The 19,924-nt window shown below is 41.6% G+C and overlaps 1 protein-coding gene across 1 annotated transcript in view; it reads right to left on the bottom strand.

Moving 5' to 3' along the window:
* Window positions 1-19,924, bottom strand: part of mib1 (MIB E3 ubiquitin protein ligase 1) — a 136,786-nt gene that overhangs the window by 79,995 nt on the left and 36,867 nt on the right. Inside the window, exons 4-10 of the mRNA XM_033020052.1 lie at window positions 16,886-16,990; window positions 14,412-14,478; window positions 12,393-12,597; window positions 12,099-12,282; window positions 9,441-9,585; window positions 6,208-6,341; window positions 5,467-5,574 (exon numbers count right to left, since the gene is read on the bottom strand). Of these exons, the coding sequence (XP_032875943.1) occupies window positions 5,467-5,574; window positions 6,208-6,341; window positions 9,441-9,585; window positions 12,099-12,282; window positions 12,393-12,597; window positions 14,412-14,478; window positions 16,886-16,990 (948 nt within the window). The remainder of the gene's footprint in view (window positions 1-5,466; window positions 5,575-6,207; window positions 6,342-9,440; window positions 9,586-12,098; window positions 12,283-12,392; window positions 12,598-14,411; window positions 14,479-16,885; window positions 16,991-19,924) is intronic.

The raw sequence follows: 19,924 nt of genomic DNA on the forward strand, positions 1-19,924 counted from the left end.
GCTCAAGTTCAAACAAATGCCTCAAAATTAATTGGCCAGCAGTTTATTCTACAGCAAGACAATGATTCCAAGCATACTGCTAAAGCAACAAAGAAGCTTTTCAAAGCTAAAAAATGATCGATTCTTGGGTGGCCAAGTCAATCACCCGATCTGAACCCAATTGAGCATGCCTTTTATATGCTGAAGTGAAAACTGAAGGGGACTAGCCTCCAAAACAAGCATAAGCTAAAGATGGCTGCAATACAGGCCTGGCAGAGCATCACCAGAGAAGACACCCAGCAACTGGTGATGTCTATGAATCACAGACTTCAAGCAGTCATTGCATGCAAAGGATATGCATCAAAATACTTAACATGACTACTTTCATTTACATGACATTGCTGTGTCCCAAACATTCTGGTGCCCTGAAATGGGGGGACTATGTATAAACACTGATGTAATTTCTACACGGTGAAACCAAGATGTATAAAAATGGCCTTTATTAAAATCTGACAATGTGCACTTTAACCACGTGATTTTTTCAAATCTCAAATTGTGGAGTAGAGGCAAATAAATAAATGATGGGTCTTTGTCCTAAACATTATGGAGGGCACTGCAAAAGGAGGAATTTGGGTAATCCAATAGAGAAATGTCTGAATCCATAAAAATCAACCATATGAAAATAGAAAAATAGTACCAATCCATAAACCTGATAGCTTTATCGATTAGATAAATTAAACTAAAAAAGGAAAAATATTGAATAGATTTAGCATAGAAGAAAATGATTTGAGAATAAAGTCAACAGTGGAACAACAGTTGAAGAAAGACAATAGACCAGGTTGAACCAATCCAAAGAGACAAGAGATTTTGTTATTTTAAATAGGATCATGAATAAAATCTTACAAGAATAGAGTCATCACCTTGAATGCGTTTTCTGGACATGAAGATGTATGGGCAGGTGGGCCGTACACAAAGAATTGGGGTTCAGATTTTTAATTACTCTATTTACAACAAACTGCAGCGTAAGCAGAGGGTGACTATATTATAATAACTGTGACAGGATTAAAGAAACTCCCAAAGTTTTTTATATTGAGAGGATAAAACTAGAGGATAATGAGGGAGAAGGATAAAGGAGGGAATTTGTGTTTGGAGTCTGGAGGTAGGTGAGGTACTAAACAAATACTTTGCATCTGTATTCACCAAGGTGTAGGACATGGAGGACAGCAAAATCAATGTGAACAAAATTAATATGCAAGGACAGTATGAGATTACGGAGGGGGTGGTTTTTGGACTATTGAAAACATTAAGGTGGATAAATCCCCCAGGACCTGATGGGATATACAGGATATACAATTCATAGAATGACCCTTAACAGCATTTATGTAGAGGGAGATATGGGGTCTTAGTCCATAACTCCCTGAAAGTGGCAACACTGGTAGATAGAGTGGTAAAGGCGGCATATGGTATGTTTGCTTTCATAGGTCAGGATATTGAGTACAAGAATCAGGAAGTTATGATGCAGTTTTATTAAATGGTGAAGCTGCAAATGGAGTAATGTGTCCACTTCCAGTTGCCCCATTATAGGATGCGGAGGCTTTGGAAAATATATAGGTGAGGTTTACCAGAATTATGCCGCATTAGGGGGTATTAGCTACACGGAGAGGTTGGTCAAACTTGAATTGTTTTCTCTGGAACATCGGAGGTTGCAGGAAGACCCGATAAAAGTAAGAGAAACTATGAGAGACATTGATAGGGTAGACAGTCTGAATAGTTTAGCAGGATGGAAAAATCAAATACTAGAGGGCATGGCTTTAAGTTGAGAAGGGCAAAGTTTAAAGGGGATGTGCAGGGTATTGTTTTATACAAAGCGGGAGGCGAGTGCTGGGGGTGGTGGTTGATGCAGAAACGTTTGTGAGATTTACAAGACTTTTGGATAGGCACATGCATATGTAGGGAATGTATTAAAGGTAGACACAAAATGCTGGTGTAACTCAGCGAGACAGACAGCATCTCTGGAGAGAAGGAATGGGTGACATTTTGAGTCGAGACCCTTCTTCTGTTTGAAGAAGGGTCTCAACCCAAATCGTCACCCATTCCTTCTCTCCAGAGATGCTGCCTGTCCCGCTGTCACTCCAGCATTTTGTGTCTACCTCCGATTTAAACCAGCATCTGCAGTTCTTTCCTACACAGGGAATGTAGTATATGGGTTATGTGCAGGTAAATAAATGATGGTCGAAGCATCACATTCGGCACAGACATTGTGGGCCAAAGGACCTGTTCTGTGTTGTGCTGTTCTCACATAATTTGCATTTTAACAACAAGGGTAGAAAAAACACTGTGGGCCAGGGGCTACAATGTGAACCACACCAACTGGACGGTTCTGGAGTGCTGGAGTAACTCAGCAGACTGAATTAGTCTGAAAAAGGGTCCCGATCCATATTTTACGGATCAAAACCCTTACATATGTTGGAGAGTGTCTGTACATTCCCAAAGTGCAACTCACATTTGTCTAGATTAAACTCGATCTGCCTCTTCTCCATCCAAATCTGCAACTGATCTGTTTTCTCTGATAGCCTTTTTCATTGTCCACAGCTCCAGCAATTTTTGTGTCATCTACAAATTTATTAACCAATCCATCCACATTTCATGGTCGATTCCAGCTTTTTCCCTACTATTGATGTTAAGTTAACAGGTCAGCAATTCCCGGATCATTTTGCATTTCAATGTTGTTTAGGGTCTTGCCATTAACTGCATAAATTCTCCTTACAATCAACCTCCCAATCAGGTTAAACTCCCCGTCTGCCATTTCTCCGCCCATTTCTGCAGCTGATCAATATCCCGTTGCATCTTCTGACAGCATTCCTCAGTCTGCAATTTCTCCAATTTTGGTGTAACCAGCGAACTTATTCACCAACCTATCTACTGGAGGGACAGTTGACGGCAGGGAAAGACAGCACCCAGGACAGGCTAGGTGAGCACCCCAGTCTGTGTCTTTCATGAGAAAGACACCCAACAATCGCTACAGAAAGGCCTAATGAAAAATATCCCCAGGAGATCCCGAGAGGAGGATGAGATCTCCAATAGGACGGACCAAAGGTTAATGACCCACGCAAACGACCTGACTACGAGTATAAGATACATTCGCGGAAAGCTATGTAAGAACCACCGTGGCCTAAAAATCCATCAGGCAAGAATGAAATGCTCGGAGAAGCAGAAAGAGGTGCAGCGCACAGGCCTTGAACCTGGTGAGATGCAGGAGGAGCCCGGCCAGGACTCACCCCACAGAGCCCAGTCCCTCCATGCAACTAGTCTCCCAATCCCTGCAGAGTAGTTCCACAGCAACGGATTGAGTTACCCCAGATAGCAACCGGAATGAATGGCTAAAGTTTGACAAAGACGTGACCAACATCATTCAAGCCACAGCCAAAGGAGATGATCGCCAACTCCAAACAATGACTGCCATCATAGTCAGTTATGCCTGAAAGATTTGGCCATCGCGAGAAAGGTATCACCAAGCCCACCACCTACACCATGAACTGCAGGGCCACCAAAACACACCAACTGCGGCTGGAGCTTCGAACCCTCAAAAACCGCTACAAGACATCTACCGAAGAGAAGAAGCAAGCTTTGGCCGACCTATGAAACACCCTAAGGAAAAGGCTTATGACCCTCCGCAGAGCAGAGTGGCACAGGAGAAGAGGAAGAGAGAGAGAGAGCTAGGAAGCAAGCTGCGTTCATTTCCAATCCCTTTGTCTTTACCAGGCGATTACTTGGGGACAAGTGCAGTGGCCGCCTCATGTGCTCGACAGGTGAAGAAAATCGCTTCCTCCATGACACCCTGAGCGATCCAATGAGGGAACAGGAGCTCGAACCCAACAAAGCTCTCATCAGCCCAGCCCCTCCCCACAACAGAGTTCAATCTGAGGGAGCCGAGTCTGAAGGAGGTCATCAAGGCGGCACGCTCAGCCTCTGCTCCATGCCCTAGTGGGGTACCATACAGTGTACAAGTCTGCAATTTATCCCATCAGATAAAGCATAAAAAGAAATTTAATTTGACACCTAATTCACTTTCATATCGTCAGTATTAAAAAAGTTATGGCCATTTTCATACTCGGAAATTAGCATCTTGTTCCCTATTGCTTTTCCATTGACTTAACACAAAAGCTGTGATCGAGGACAGTCAAAAGCCCATAACTTTCTTAAAAATCAAGAGAAATGAATGAAAATTTCAGTTATTATAGATTGATGCATTCTGAAACGAATATAAAACATCTTACTTGGATGACCTGAAATTAAAGCATATAATTAGTAAATTACCTAATTGTAGTTAATTACAAAATTGATTGTTGTGACGGAAATAGTAATAAACACCCAGATTGCCTTCAAAATTCAAAAATGTGATATTCTCAAGATCAGATCATAATATTATTATATTATCCGAATTGAACTCCAGGAGCTATTCCTTAGCCTGGACGATCAAGATCGCGTTGTAATTCTTGATAGCCATCTACACCGTTTACTATACTAACGATTTTACTACCATCTGTCAGTTTACTACTAATGCCTTGTACATTCTCATCCAAATGGTTGATATCGATGACAAACAGCAGTGGGCCTTGCATAGATCCCTGAGGCATACCACTAGTCATAGGCCTGCTATCTGAAAAAGAACATTCCACCACTATTAAATCTTCGCCAATTCACCTGAAACATATATCATCTGGTGCTTGATTCCTCTACTCTGCATGAAAGACTTTATACATTCACCCTAACTATTAACCTCTTGATTTTATATACATCTGCAAGATCACTCCTCATCCTCCTGCGTTTCAAGGAATAAAGTCCTAGCCTGCTCAACCTCTCCCTATAGTTCTGGCCCTCAATTCCTGCAAACATCCACATAAATCTTGCCTGCTTAACAACATCCTTCCTATAGAGGGGTAATCAAAACTGACACAATACTCCAAATGCAGCCTAACAATAGCACCCCAACTTCTCTACTCAGTACTCTGACTGGTGAAGGCCAATATTCTGAAAGTTTTATTGACCACCCTACCTACCTGTGACACTATTTCCAGGAACTATGTGCCTGCACTCCTGGATCCCTCTGTTCTACACCACTCCCCTAGGGCCCTCCTAGTGGCTCTCCCCAATCTCATTTGTGCAGCTTTCTCCCCACCACCTCTTCATACTAAAAAGAGTCCCAACCCAAAACATTGTCTATCCATTCCCTCTGCAGACATTGCCTGACCTGCTGAGTTCTTCCGCCATGATTTGTTCAAGATTCCAGCATCTGCAATTCCTTGCGTCTCCATTGATTTTTTGGGCTCATGTCAGAATGTTTCGAGCAAGGAACCAATATCCTGTACCACCAGTATCCATCCACCACATAGCAGTTAAATTCTGGAACTAACTTTCTGGTCCTTGCTAGAATACAATGAATATTTTTTATATACGAGAATATTTATATCATCCAAATAAACTTACCTCAATTTCCAAGTCAACACTGTGTTTGAGGAGAAGCTTCAGAACATCCACATGTCCATTCTGGCTAGCTGCCTGCATTGCAGTGTGTCCCGCACACTGACCATTCACCTGCAAGAATGAGAAAATAAAACAATAATTATCCATCATTCAAGTCAATAAACACTGTTCCATTAATAGTCTAAATTAACACTTTTATCTTGGCAACGTTTTCAACACAAATCACACTGAGAAATATATCGTTCTGAAAGGAGCAGCTGAACTAACTGTTGAAAACTTGAAATTGAGAAATCCATTCCATGTAAAGTTATTTTTGGATAATACAAAATTAGTATTTTATAAAATATTCCGAAGAGGAATTTTAACATGGTCAATATACTCATTCTATGCCAGTAATGTCCTTCAAACAGTCATTAGTTTTATTACCAGTCTTTGTAAGCTTGACAGTATTAAACTTGCCAATAAAATAACTGCATTTTATCAACTAGTCACATCAGTCACCAGTGGGGTCATGGTCAAATGCCCCACTCAGAAACCTGTCCATGCAACAATCCAAGATTATATCAGAGAACTGTAATTGCTGTATTTAATAACCTAGAAGCAAAGAATAAAAACCTGAAAATGTACAAAAGCAGAGCCGTTCAGAATACTAACTTGTCAGCACATTATATAATTTTTTTCCCCCGTTTTAATTTCAACATACACTGGTATGCTGGCAGGAATACATGTACGGTAAACACTCACATCAACATCTGGCCGTGCCATTATTTCTTCCACTTTTGCAACATCACCATTGGCTGCAGCTTTAACAAGTTCTTCATTGACGTCTCCCGATTCTTGTGTTTCAAATAGTTTTTTCAATAGTTGCGACAAACGCTCTGATGATACAAAATATTGTGAATAAAATAATGAATCACAGCATTAAACCAATCTAATCAAACTTGTCAATTTCACTTAACTTGTTCACTTTCTCTTGATATAGTTCAAGAGTTGAAAAATCAGCAGCTTGGATGAGGATGACGCAACAGATAAAGGAAACATGTTGTTCAAGGGCCAAGACTGGTAATATGTCAAATGTAGAATAGAGACTGAATGAGAACATCCATCACACTGGAAGTCAGCAATCAAAGACAGTAAACCAGTGTAGGTTGGGAAAGACAACAATGGAATTGAAAGTAATGTGATCTTCCAGCTCTCCACCTGTAGATATGTAGGCAATGACACATCAAGTGCCCATCTAGGTACTTCAAGCCTTCTGCTTCCATTGCCCAGTCAGGCAGGAACTTCCTTCCTTCTCCCCCCCACCCCCCATCCCTTGCTGTCTCCTCCCCTTCCTCAACCCTCCAGCTGTCTCCTCCCACCCTCCCATCCGCCCGCCCTCGGGCTCCTCCTCCTCCCCTTTTCCTTCCTTCTCCCCCCCACCCTCCATCAGTCTGAAGAAGGGTTTCAGCCCGAAACGTCGCCTATTTCCTTCGCTCCATAGATGCTGCTGCACCCGCTGAGTTTCTCCAGCAATTTTGTGTACCTTCAGGCAGGAAGCTCATCTGTCGAGGTTTCTCAAACTTGTATACAACTTGTATACAACTCAGCCTCATCTATTCCAAAAGATAAAAGGGATCTCAAACCCAAACAACCTTTCTTGTAACAAAATTTCTCTAGGCCAGGAGCATCCCGATAACTCGTGATCTCCTCCACTAACCACCCCTCCCCCAATCTCCCCATACCCCCCCTGGTCCAATCGCTCCCGACCTATGTCAAAAATACCTCACTTCGTCTGTTTATTGACTTCCATTTTCTTGACCCTTGTTCCATTATCTTTACTATGGGCGCAAACGCAAATTGGAGGAACAGCAAGCACCTTATATTTCGCTTGGGCAGCTTACAACCCAGCAGTACAAATATTGATTTCTCTAACTTCAAGTAATCCTTGCTTCCCCTCTCTCTCTCCGCCCCTCGCCCACCCTAGTCATCGTACTAGTTTCACTGTTGTCCTGTTGAGTTTCATTGTCTATATAGTTGTCTCTATAATTGTCGTTGTCACCTAGCCAACAATGGGCTGTTTCCTTGAACATTGTTACCTTTTTGCATATCTTTCATTCATTCATTTGTTCTATAGCTCTCCATATCACAGTCCATTTCTTGTTTCCCTTTCCCCTGACTCTCAGTCTAAAGGGATTTTGACACGAAACATCGCCTATTCCTTTTCTCCAGAGATGTTGCCTGGCCTGCTGAGTTACTCCAGCTTTTTGTGTCCATCTCCCTTCTATACTCCAGCTCATCATTACCCGTAATTCGTCCAACAACTTTGGTACCGTCGGTGAATTTAAAAATGGAATTGGAGCAGTGTCCGACTCCTTAGGCATGGGTATGGAATGAGGCAGAGCAAACAGTCCTCAGGTGCTCCTGTGTTTCTGGTTGATTAGGGGGAAGTGTTGCCAATTCGTATCGACTGTGGTCTGTTGAAGAGGACGTAGAGGATCCACTCGAATCTTGACTCTCTCACTAGGTGTTCTAGTGCATGAATGGCAAGTTAGGAGAGCATCAAGTTGTTAAAATACATGGCATGTTTATCTTAACACTGAAAGCGGGTCGAATTTAAGAACCAGGAGGTTTTGTTACAGCTCTAAAGGCATTGAGGCCACACCTAGAATATTGTACAGAGTTCTGGTACCCTTACTTAAAAAATGAATTTAGCATCATTGGAGGCAGTCCTCATTCCTGGAATGAGGGGATTTGCCCTATCAAGAGAGGTTGGAGGGCTTGGGGTCTGAATTTCTTGGAGTTAGGAATATACGGGCACATTTTTTCAAACATACAAGATCCGAAGAGGCCATGACAGGGTAGATGTTGAAATATTTTCTGATATTTTCACTGGGAAAGTCACAAGGGACATTAATAAAATCAGGCCAGTCCCTTAAAACTGAGGTGTATAGAAATGTCTTCTCTCAGAGAGAAGCAAATCTTTGAAATTCTCTGCACCGAGGACGAAGACCAGATCATTAGATATATTGAAGGCAGAGATAGATAAATGTTGTAAAATCAGGGAGTTGACGGTATGGGAACTGGCACAGAAGAGGTGTTGAGGCCAGACAGATAAGCCATGATACCACTGAAATGTAGACTTGAGAGGCAAGGAGGTCTACTCTTGCTACTACCTTGTGCTGTATGTGTTCTAAATTATGTGGATGATCATAATCCTACATTAAACTTTAACTGTTGACTAATTATTTTGCAGACCTAACATGATGGGATGAGTTTTAGATTCCTTGTACCCAAAATGTAATTGATGTGAAATATTTTTTTTTGCTCATTGCAGAGCTATCAAGTAGATGCAGCATTCTTCATTTTTATGTTAGAACCTCGTTTCACTTCCTTAAAATAATTCAGTCATAACTCCTGTTCTTCCTTAACAGAACCACTTGACTGCCCTTTAAACAGAATAAAAACAGAAAATGCTGGAATCAGTCAGAACATGGAGCCTTTGGCATGAAACTATCTCAATTTAATTTTCCACAGATGATGCCTAATCTGCAAACTTCAACCATCTCAGATCCACTCCAAAGCAATGCTCACCTTAAAACCATACCTCAACATGTTCCTCCTTCACCTCCTCTGCTCCAAGAAAAAGAAACCCAACCTATCCTGTCTCTCCTTAAAACGTAACAATTCCATCACAGAAAACATCTGGTGAATCTCATCTGTACCCTCCCCACACAATCACATCCTTCCTATGGTGTGGTCATAAAAACGGCACACAGTATTTAAGCTGTGGCCTAAACATGCTGCATGAAGCTGCAGCAAGACTTTCCTGCTATTTCCACACTATGTTCCACAATGGACTTTATGATTACTTGTGAAGTATGCTAATTGAGGTATCAACTTGTAATCTTGGCTGAAAGGGAGTGAACAAAATGCAAAAAAGTAACATGGAACAAGAGATACAAATTAATACCATTTGTTCTGAAGCTTATACATACCACCGGAAGCATTGCTCACAGCAGATCCAGCCGATGCTACTTTAGTAACAGCAGCAGGGTTGTACGTCCAAGATGTCCCACATACTTCTACTTTCAGATCACTGTCAGAGTAAATCTGCTGCACACGCCCAACTTTCCCCAAAGTCTGCATTAAAACAAAAACAACAAAAAATACATAACATGTCCCGCAATTGCTGGGACCGTCAAAGGTGGATCGATGACACACGTTACCTGAGACATTGGAAATTTAATCACATTCCACTGTTTGACAAAATATTGGATAAAGTATGCTTTATCATTCCAAACATGATTCCTAACTGGAAGTCAAGGATGAACCACTGCACGACCTGTATGGTATGATCTGCCTCGAAAGCACATAAAACAATGTTTTCACTGTGTCTCAGTACATATAATAATAACAATAATAATAAACCCACACCAGTACGAAAACAATGCAATAAAGACAGAAAAAGCTTGGAATACTCAGCAGGTTAGCCAGCAACTGTGGAGACTCTAAAGATGTAACATTTCAAAGGTAAAAGATCACCCTCAACAACTTCATTTTAATTTCTTCCCACTTTCTGCAGATTAAATGATGGAAACTCATCACTCCTGTCTCTTTGTTGGCTGCCTGGAACGGTTCTTGTTTCAAACCTACTCTGACATCGCCCTTCCCTCCCGACTCTTTCTTCGCTAAACTGACGACTGCATTGATGCTGTGTCTTTCGGTCACGTGAAACTCACAAATTTTACGGCCTTTATCACCAACTTCCACACTATCCTCAAGTTCAAATATCTCTGACACTTCTCTCCCTTTTCCAACTCAGGAGACAAATTATCAATATTTACTCTACTGATATTGGTTTATTATTGACACGTACTGGGATACGGTGAAAAACTTTGATGGCGTGCCATCCAGCCAAATCATATTATACATGAGTGCAATCAAACCACTGCATAGGTATAACAGGTAGTGAAAAAAAAAAACCATGGTGCAAAATATAGTATTAATTGTTATAGCATTACAGTTACAGAGAACGTGCAGATTAAAAAAATCTGAGGTAAAAAGAGGTAATTTAGGAGATTGGGGCTGCAACCTTAACTTAAGAGGAGGCCGTCCAATTGTCTAATAACAGTGGGAAGTAGCTGTTCCTGAATCTGATGGCACGCCCGTTTGAGCTATCACCTGCTTGCAAAACAGGGGAGAAGATGGAATAGCATGGATATAAATAGTTGTGCAGTCTGTGGAATTCTCTGCCTCAGAGGGCGGTGGAGGCCGGTTCTCTGGATACTTTTAAGAGAGAGCTAGATAGGGCTCTTAAAGATAGCGGAGTCAGGGGATATGGGGAGAAGACAGGAACGGGGTACTGATTGGGGATGATCAGCCATGATCACATTGAATGGCAGTGCTGGTTCGAAGGGCCGAATGGCCTACTCCTGCACCTATTGTCTTATCAACAACGCCCTTGGGAAGAACTGTTGGCAAATCAAATTGCGATGCATCCTGATAGCTGTGATAAATCCACTGACTCCCACAGCTACTTTGAAGGCACCTTCTTCTTGTCACTCCTGTAAGTAAACCGTCTCTTTTTCTTAGTTTCTCCATTTCATCCTTTCTCAAAGGGAGGTTTGCTGCTCTTGGGCTTGCTAAATGTTCTCCTTCTGGAAATGTGTTTTCTGCTCTGCCATGGTTGGACCTTTCACACAAATTTCCTTTATTTCCTACAGATCAGTTCTCACTCCCCTCTTCCCAATCAGAACCGAGATAGAGTTCCCTTGATCCCCATTAGTGTCTGCATCCAGCATATCATCCTACACCATTTTCCCCCAATTCCAACAAGATCATGTCACCCGTCACTTTTTACCTCTGCCCCCCTTTTACTTCCCACAGAGACACCCTCGGCGATTCCATGGTGTGCTCATCACTTCCCTGCCACTCCTTCTCAAACCCTGGAACTTTCCTCTGCAACAATCTTTCCAGGCGAGGCCGAGATTCACATGCACCTCTGCCTATAGTCCATGCTTGCAAAGTGGCCTTCTCGACATCAACATGATCAAGGGTACACTAGGAGACAACCTCGAAAATGTAATTTAAACTCCAAATCCCTATATCTACCTGTCTGTGCTCTGCCACAGTCAGGACAAAAGACAAAACTAGAAATATACCTCATATTCCACTATGGTAGCTTAAAAAACAAATAGTATGGACGCTGAATATATTGACTATCTTTCTTCTCCACCTCCCCCTCCCCTTCCCCTCAACTTATGCAGGGTCTCGACCCAAACCATTGATACATCCTCGTTCCCTCCACAGATGCTGTCTAACCTGCTGAATTATCCCAGCAGTTTATTTTTTGTTAATCTTCCAACAGAACTATGGTCTGTTTAATCACATAACTGGTCATCAACCTGCAACATTAAGTGTTTTGCATCTCCTCACTCATGTCACCTATCTGTTGCCAATTGTGTTTTTATTGCACATTTCTGGCATGAACAAATATTCATTTTTGCATTTGCCAAAATCATTTATATCACCCCCCCCCCCCCCAAAGATTCCCTCTGCACTTCATAAACAATTTAAAGCCTCCAAAGTTTAGCATCCAAAAAATCTAAATTACATTGTTAAACTACTTTTAAGACACAAGAACTTTTACTCACAGGAAGCATAGCTTCAGCCCATTCTCCATGACCTCGCTGCAGAAGTTTGATTCGTTCCAGATCATAACAGATTTGAACCAGATCGCCAACATTAAATGGTGATGATCCACCTTCCGCTCCCTGTGCCACATCTCCACTTCTAACCATGTTAGCCTTGGTCAGAACTGCAGGATTGAATGTCCATCTTCAGCCAAAAAAATAATAAAGACCAACTTTAAGAACCAATGCGGCATGAACTGAAGTCTCATTTCTTACATACATAATTTCTATGAGATTTCTCTTTTTCGTACATACCTGTTCCCACTTGGATACTGAACAACAATGTCATGGTCTTCATCAATGCCACAGACTGTGCCAGTGGTAGTTAATGTCTCAAACATGCCATCAGTCCAACCTCCGTGCCCATGCTGTAATGACTGAACAATTTCTAAATCCAGATCAATATTGACAAGATCACTAATCTGCAGGCCACCAGGATTCCGGCTCCCATTTTGTTCACCTAGTGACAAAAATAAAAATCAGAAACTATCATTTCATTATCTTGAAATAAAACCCTTCATAAAACAATGGCCTGGATTTGGCAATCAGCAGCAAAAGAATTAATGACATGCATCCGGAAAAAAAATCTAGCAATCTCAAAGGGACATTTTGCCCTTGGTGTTAAACTTGATTCTTGTGTAAGCTGCATGTATCTGGTATACAGCACATTTGATGTCGCAAAATAAACATAGTGGCTAATCACGCTGAAAAACACTTTCCTGGCAAACCGGGAATCAAAAAGTCACAAGTTTAATTAATATATTGAACATTTCATACAGTTAAATAAAAATTATGATATGTACAAGCTGAAATTACAAAATTCATTTTATTTATTGATCTTAAACAATGATCTCAAATAAGGTAATTTGATCACGTTTAAAACTTTTTTTGACCCCAATGTATCTCATCAACCATATTATTACTCAGTTTATTATAAAGAAAACTTTGCGCCTTATTTGTACAAGGAATACAAATTTAACAAATAAGAGAAGCTATTTAAATAGTCAAAGTTCATGACACGTAAATTGATTGTTGAAGATTTTGTTCCGGAAAGCTACAAAATAACGCATTGTGCCAAAGATCAGCAAACTACCAACACAAATCTGGAAATCCATGATTAGCACATCAACATACAACAAGTCGATGGACTTACTCCACTGTTAACAGTGTCCTGATAGCAATCTGTGCTCATTGAAAATTCCAGACAATTATCCTCAATGTACAACTAAATTAATTTTGTCAGAAAATGGTCACAAGTGTGCATCAATGCTGCCACCTGGTGGTCAAAATTCTTAATAATTTCCACTCCTCAAAATATTGCCCCATCCAGCCTATAATTCTCATGCAACTGCATTAATTTAATCAGTATTGTAAAATCTTTCAAGATGAAAATTCGATCAAACCACAGCGCTTGTGAGGAAACCCATATGCACTGGACACAAAAATGTTAGGGAGCAAAGTGGTTGGCAATTATGTAACAGGCGTTATTTTCACATCAGTAGTGCAATTCATAGAAACATAGATAATAGGTGCAGGAGGAGGCCATTCGGCTCTTCGAGTCTTTCGAGCAGGATGAGGCCCTTCGAAACTTGCTAGTGTTGTTCCTAATTCCCTCTTCCAAATCATTCATATATATGGTAAACAGTTGCGGCCCCAACACCAAGCCTTGCGGCACTCTACTCGCCACTGCCTGCCATTCTGAAAAGGACCCGTTCACTCCTACTCTTTGCTTCCGGTCTGCCAACCAATTTTCTATCCACGTCAACACCCTACCCCCAATACCATGTGCTCTAATTTTATTCAAAACAGTTTATATTGTTGTTTATATTAAATAAGGACCCCCCCCCCCCCAACAGGATTTAAACCCAAGGGAATAAAATTGTTTCTGTTTCCACAGAAAAGACTACCAGGTAAAGTGGCAAAGAAACAAATTGAAACTAATCTCAAAAGAAACAAATTGAGATGATTGTATAATTGTCTGCAGTTTAAATTATTCTCCCAATTCTCTAATACCCAAAAATACTGCTCAACAAAAAATCAATGATAGGTTTAATGATAGGAATATGTCCAAAAACAGTGAGATTTTCTTAAAAGAGATCACTATTCTATCACTATTAGAATGCTATGGCTTTTAAACTGAGATGACTACTGATAGAGCATTGACTACAATAAACCCGAATCCTGGAATAAAATATGGGAAGTTAATGCGTAATGTATTCATCTAATTAGTTGGCTTCTGAGATGATTTTTAAAAAAGGTGCTCCAGTTACATACCCAACACAGGACAGTGATCTCTGTAAAAGGAACCTCCTTTTGCATCTTGCACACATTTCAAGTCGGACTAATAAAAATGGGGGAAAAGAAAGAATGTTACTCTTGCACAACATACATTACTTACTGCAGCACAAGAAACAAGAGTTATAGAAATATTCTACTCAAACACAAGTAAGAAATATAAATTATATTTTAGAAACGGTTCAGGGGCTTGACCTTGTGTAGGTAACTAAAACCGATCAGAGCTTCCAAACCCAATGAATGAGACAAAACTATATGCCGGGAAATTCAACTCAATTATATGAATAACGGTAATAAATAACCATTTTGTAGAAGTTTACAGATGTATCTGGCTGTTCAGGATTATACCATTGTCCTTAGCACAGGAATGTTTGAGCATTTGGGTATAATTGAGTTTAAAAATAGCAGGATAAAGCTGAACGAGTGCAGATGACACTAAAGTGGGTGGATAGTGAAGATAATTGTCAAAAATTACAGCAGGATCTTGATCGGTTGGGCAGGTGGACTAAGGAAAGGTTGATAGAATTTAATACAGAGAAATGCAAGATGTTGCATTTTGAGAAGTCTAGCAAGGGCAGGATCTGCACAGTGAATGTATGGGCTTTGGGGAGTGTTAGAGAGCAGAGGGATCTTGCAATGCAGGTACATAGTTCCTTGAAAGTGGCGTCACAGGTAGATAGGGTTGTCTAAAAGGCTTTTAGTACACTGGCCTTCATCAGTCAAGAGTATGGAGTAACAGAAGTTGGGACGTCATGTTGCAGTTATAGAAGATGTTGGTGAGGCCACATTTAGAGTATTGTGTTAGTTTTGGTCACCATGTTATTGGAAAGATGTTGTCAACCTAGAAAAGGTGCAGAGAAGATTTACGAGGATGTTGTCAGGACTTGAGGGCCTGAGATATAGGGAGAGGTTGAGCGGGCTAGGACTTTATTCCTTGGAGCGCAGGAGGATGAGGAATGATCTCATAGGTAAACAAAATCATGAGAGGAATAGATCAGGTTAATGCACAGTCTTTTGCCCAAAGGAGAGGAATGAAGAAGCAGAGGACATAGGTTTAAGGTGATGGCGGGGGGAAGATTTAATAGGAACCCGAGGTGGGACCTTTTTTTTAAAATCATAAAGTGTGGTGGATGTACAGAATGAGCTGTTGGAGGAGGTAGTTGAGGCAGGTACAAGGATAGGATATGTTTAGAGGGATATGGGCCAAACACGGGCAGGTGGAACTCAAGTAGATGGAGCATGTTGGTCAGTGTGGACAAGTTGGGTTGAAGAGTCTATTTCCACGCTGTATGGCTCTGACTCTCCATGACACTATGAATGCTGAAAAACCCATGGCTCTGATTTAATTTTATAAAAGCACTGACTTATTTCTTAATATATTAGAGAAGCAAAAATGACATCTGTTTTTCTGTTTCCCCATAATCCCATTTTCATTACCAAATTTACTTTATTTTCTGTACATGATTTGAATGGAAAATATTTTTCTAATATACATTTCTTACTGAATATATTTCAGTGAGAATGCTTCATTTTGATGAAAAGTCTGGTTTTGGATATCAACAGACATTGTTCGAGAGCACTACATTGGAACAGTGCTGGATTGGGGCCACCCTGCTTTTCACTCTTCATTTGTTGCCGACTGCAAGATCTTAGTCAACCCAAAGACTGTGTTATTCTAGGTCTCAGTGTCCCATCATGATGTAAAGGTAAAAAATCCAAGGGTAATGGTCTCTCCAGAGATACTGCCTGTTCCACTGAGTTTTATTCCAGCATTTTGTGTCTACCTGCAATTTTGTTCAAATTATAACTTGAACAGAGTATGTAATAAGTCATAGTTCTTCAGTAATCTTTATGAACACCATTTGTTTGTTAAGACCTATGCATACATTATCTTTCTTGATTGATAAACTCTTTAGAACATAGAACAGAGCAGCATAGGAACAGGCACTTCAGCGGCTGTGCTGAATATAATGCCGAGTTAAACAAATCTCTGCCTCCATGTGCTGCACATCCCTCCATTTTCTGCAAATTCGTATGCCTATTTCAAAGCATCTTAAATGCCATGATCATACCTGCTTCCACCACCGCCCCTGGCAAAGCGTTCCTGACACCCACCACTCTGTGTTAAAAAAAAAAACCTTCCATGCATATCTCGGTTAAACTTTCCCCATCTGACTTTAAAGTTATGTCCTCGAGTCCTTGGCATTTCCACCTTAGGAAAAAGGTTCTGAATGTCTATCTTGGCTATGCTCGCATAATTATATAAACTTCTATCAGGTCCCTCAACTGCCTATGCTCCACAGATAAGAATCCAAAGTTGTCCAACCTCTTCTTACAGCTATACCGTTTACCCTATATATTATAGCATAATTACTACACAAGACACATTACAATCAACAAGACTTGCAACATCCCAGCTCTTTACCCCAATGATAGAGTCTTGTATTACTTACCATGCCTTCAAACCCAACTCTGTATAAATTCTTTGCTCCATTGTCCCACAAAACGTAGGCTGCACTGTGAGGACTAGAAGCACTCCAATCTTGAATTTCAGTCACCTGGAAAAAAGACAATTGCATCATTACAGCAATGCCAGAATATCTACATACAAAATGTAAGTAGTACAGAGTTGCAAAAGAATGGAAACCTACCACAGGAAGTAAGGAATGCACAAAAAGGACAGATGTAGGGGAAAAGCATCGAGGTAAAGGGATGATAAGGTCTCCATCCAAAACATCAAATATCGCTGTTTCCACTCATGCTGCCTGACCCACTGACTGTTTCAGCAGTTTATCTTGAGATACAAGCATTGTAAGAGACACAAAAAACAACTGTGCAGTGATGGGATGACAAAGTTGAAGAGATGGTATTAATCTTATTAGCAAAGTTGGCAAAGCTGCCGCTAACTTTTTGAGCTTCTTAGGTGGCGAGGTTGTAAGGGAATTTAAATAAATATTTGAGAGTTGTCTCATACTTGTCCCATCTAAACTTCAGCCAACTTTTCCAAGATGTTTTACCTTTCAAAAATAAAAGAGGGCACCTTTATTTGCCAATAATTAGAAGATCATAGAATCACAGAGCTGTACAGCACAGAAACAGGCCCTCCACCTTACTTTGTCCATGCCAACCAAGTTGGCATTTTGGGCTAGCAATTGCCCAAAGCCCTCTAAACCATTCATATCCATATATATGTCTAAATGTCTTTTCGAGGTCATAATTGTATCTACTTCAATAATTTCCACTGGCAGTTCATTCCAGATACAGACTATCCTCACAGTGAAAAGTTCTCCCCGAATCCCTCTTAAGTCTCTTTTCAGCCTATGCCCTTTGGTTTTAGAACCTCCACACTTGACAAAAGACTGTTAGCATTAACTTTATCCATGCCCCTCATGAGGGATCTCAGAGGCATCTTGTTCATTCAGATGGTAATATACTTCAATGCGATCACCCCTCACCTTATTAAGCTCCAAAGAAAAAAAATATCAGCCTATCTTACCTCTCCCTATAACTCAAGCCAGCAAGCTCAAGTAGGATTCTGCACCCTTTCCAATTTAATGACATCCTTCCTGTAGCTGGGCTAGAAGAATTGTACATATCACCAGCAACTTGTCCTGGACTAGCAATATTGAAGCAATGGTCAAGAAAGCACACCAATGCCTCTACCTCATTAGAAGGCTTAGGAAGTTCAACATTTCCCCAACAACTCACCAATGTCTATAGATATGCTGTAGAAAACATTTTATCAGAATGCATCACAGCATGGTTTGGGAACAGCTCCATGCAAAACCCCAAGCAATTGCAGAGAATTGGGGATGCAGCCCCAATTTCGGGACGAGTACTCAAGTCCTGTGCTACGCAGCTAGCTCCGGTGCTCACTACAATATTCAACCTCTCCCTGGACAAGTCCGTGGTCCCTGCCTGCTTCAAAAAATCCATCATTGTACCGGTACCAAAAAATGTCTCCCCAGCCTGTCTGAATGACTACCGTCCGGTGGCCCTTACCTCGGTAGTCATAAAATGCTTTGAGAGGCTGGTGAAGAAACACATCTGCGCCTTCCTCCCTCGCAACATGGACCCATTGCAGTTCACATACCGTCCGAACAGATCCACGGACGATGCGGTCTCCCAGGTTTTGCACACCGCTCTCTCTCATCTTGACAGCCAGGAGGGGGGCTACGTGAGGATGCTGTTCATAGACTTCAGTTCAGCCTTCAACACGATAGTCCCCACCAGACTGGCCGGGAAGCTACTGGAATTGGGGCTCAACACCTCCCTGTGTGCCTGGGTCCTGGACTTTCTCACCGCCAGGCTCCAGGTAGTCAAGATGGGAGGGAATACATCGAAGTCCCTCACCCTGAGCACAGGATCGCCCCAGGGTTGCGTCCTCAGCCCCCTATTGTACTCCCTGTACACACATGACTGTGTGGCTAGGTTCAGCTCCAACTCAATAATTAAGTTTGCTGATGACACTGTGGTGGTGGGCCTGATCTCAGACAACGATGAGAAGGCCTACTGGGAGGAGGTGGCTGATCTAGCACTGGTGCCAGGATAACAGCCTCCACTTGAACATCAAAAAAACGAAGGAGCTGATCGTGGACTTTAGGACGGCACATCATCCGAGGACGTACACTCCATTGCGGATAAATGGGGATACTGTGGACAGGGTGAGCTGCTTTAAATATCTGGGAGTCCACATCTCTGAGGATATGAGATGGACATCACACGTCTCAGCACTCGTGAGTAAGGCAAGGCAGCGCCTTTACCACAGGCAATTGAGGAAATTCAGAGTGTCTCCGAGGATCCTCCAGTGCTTCTACGCAGCAGCTGTGGAAAGCATCTTGTCCGGAAATATTACCATCTGGTTTGGGAATTGCTCTGCCCAGGACAAGAAGGCTCTGCAGAGAGCAGTGCGTTCGGCCGAACGCACTATGGGAACTTCACTTGCCCCCCTGCAGGAACTATACATCAGGAGGTGCAACTCCAGAGCCAATAAGATCATGGGAGACCCCTTCCACCCCGGCAACGGACTGTTCCAGGTGCTACGGTCAGGCAAACGCCTCCGTTGCCATGTTGTGAGAACGGAGAGGTTGAGAAGGAGTTTCTTCCCAGAGGCCATTAGGACTGTAAATCTCACCAGGGACTAACTTTACTGAACGTTTTTCCTTCCAATATTTAATATGTAAAAGAATATGTGTGTGTTTATGATTGTGTTTATAGTTTGTTTGGTTGTTTGTTTGTTTGTCTTTTTGCACAAAGTCCGCGAGGATTGCCACTTTTCATTTCACTGCACATCTCGTATGTGTATGTGACGAATAAACTTGACTTGACACACACAAACCAACCTCCCTTCCATTAACTCCATCTACAGTTCAGGGTGCCTCGGCAAGGCCACCAGCTGAATCAAGGACGAGTCTTATCCTGGACACTCCCTCTTCTCCCCTCTCCCAACAAGCAAGAGGTATTAAAGTGTGAAAATGCATACCTCCGTATTC

This window comes from Amblyraja radiata, chromosome 4 (genome assembly GCF_010909765.2).
Source record: "Amblyraja radiata isolate CabotCenter1 chromosome 4, sAmbRad1.1.pri, whole genome shotgun sequence".
Taxonomy (NCBI): Eukaryota; Metazoa; Chordata; class Chondrichthyes; order Rajiformes; family Rajidae; genus Amblyraja; species Amblyraja radiata.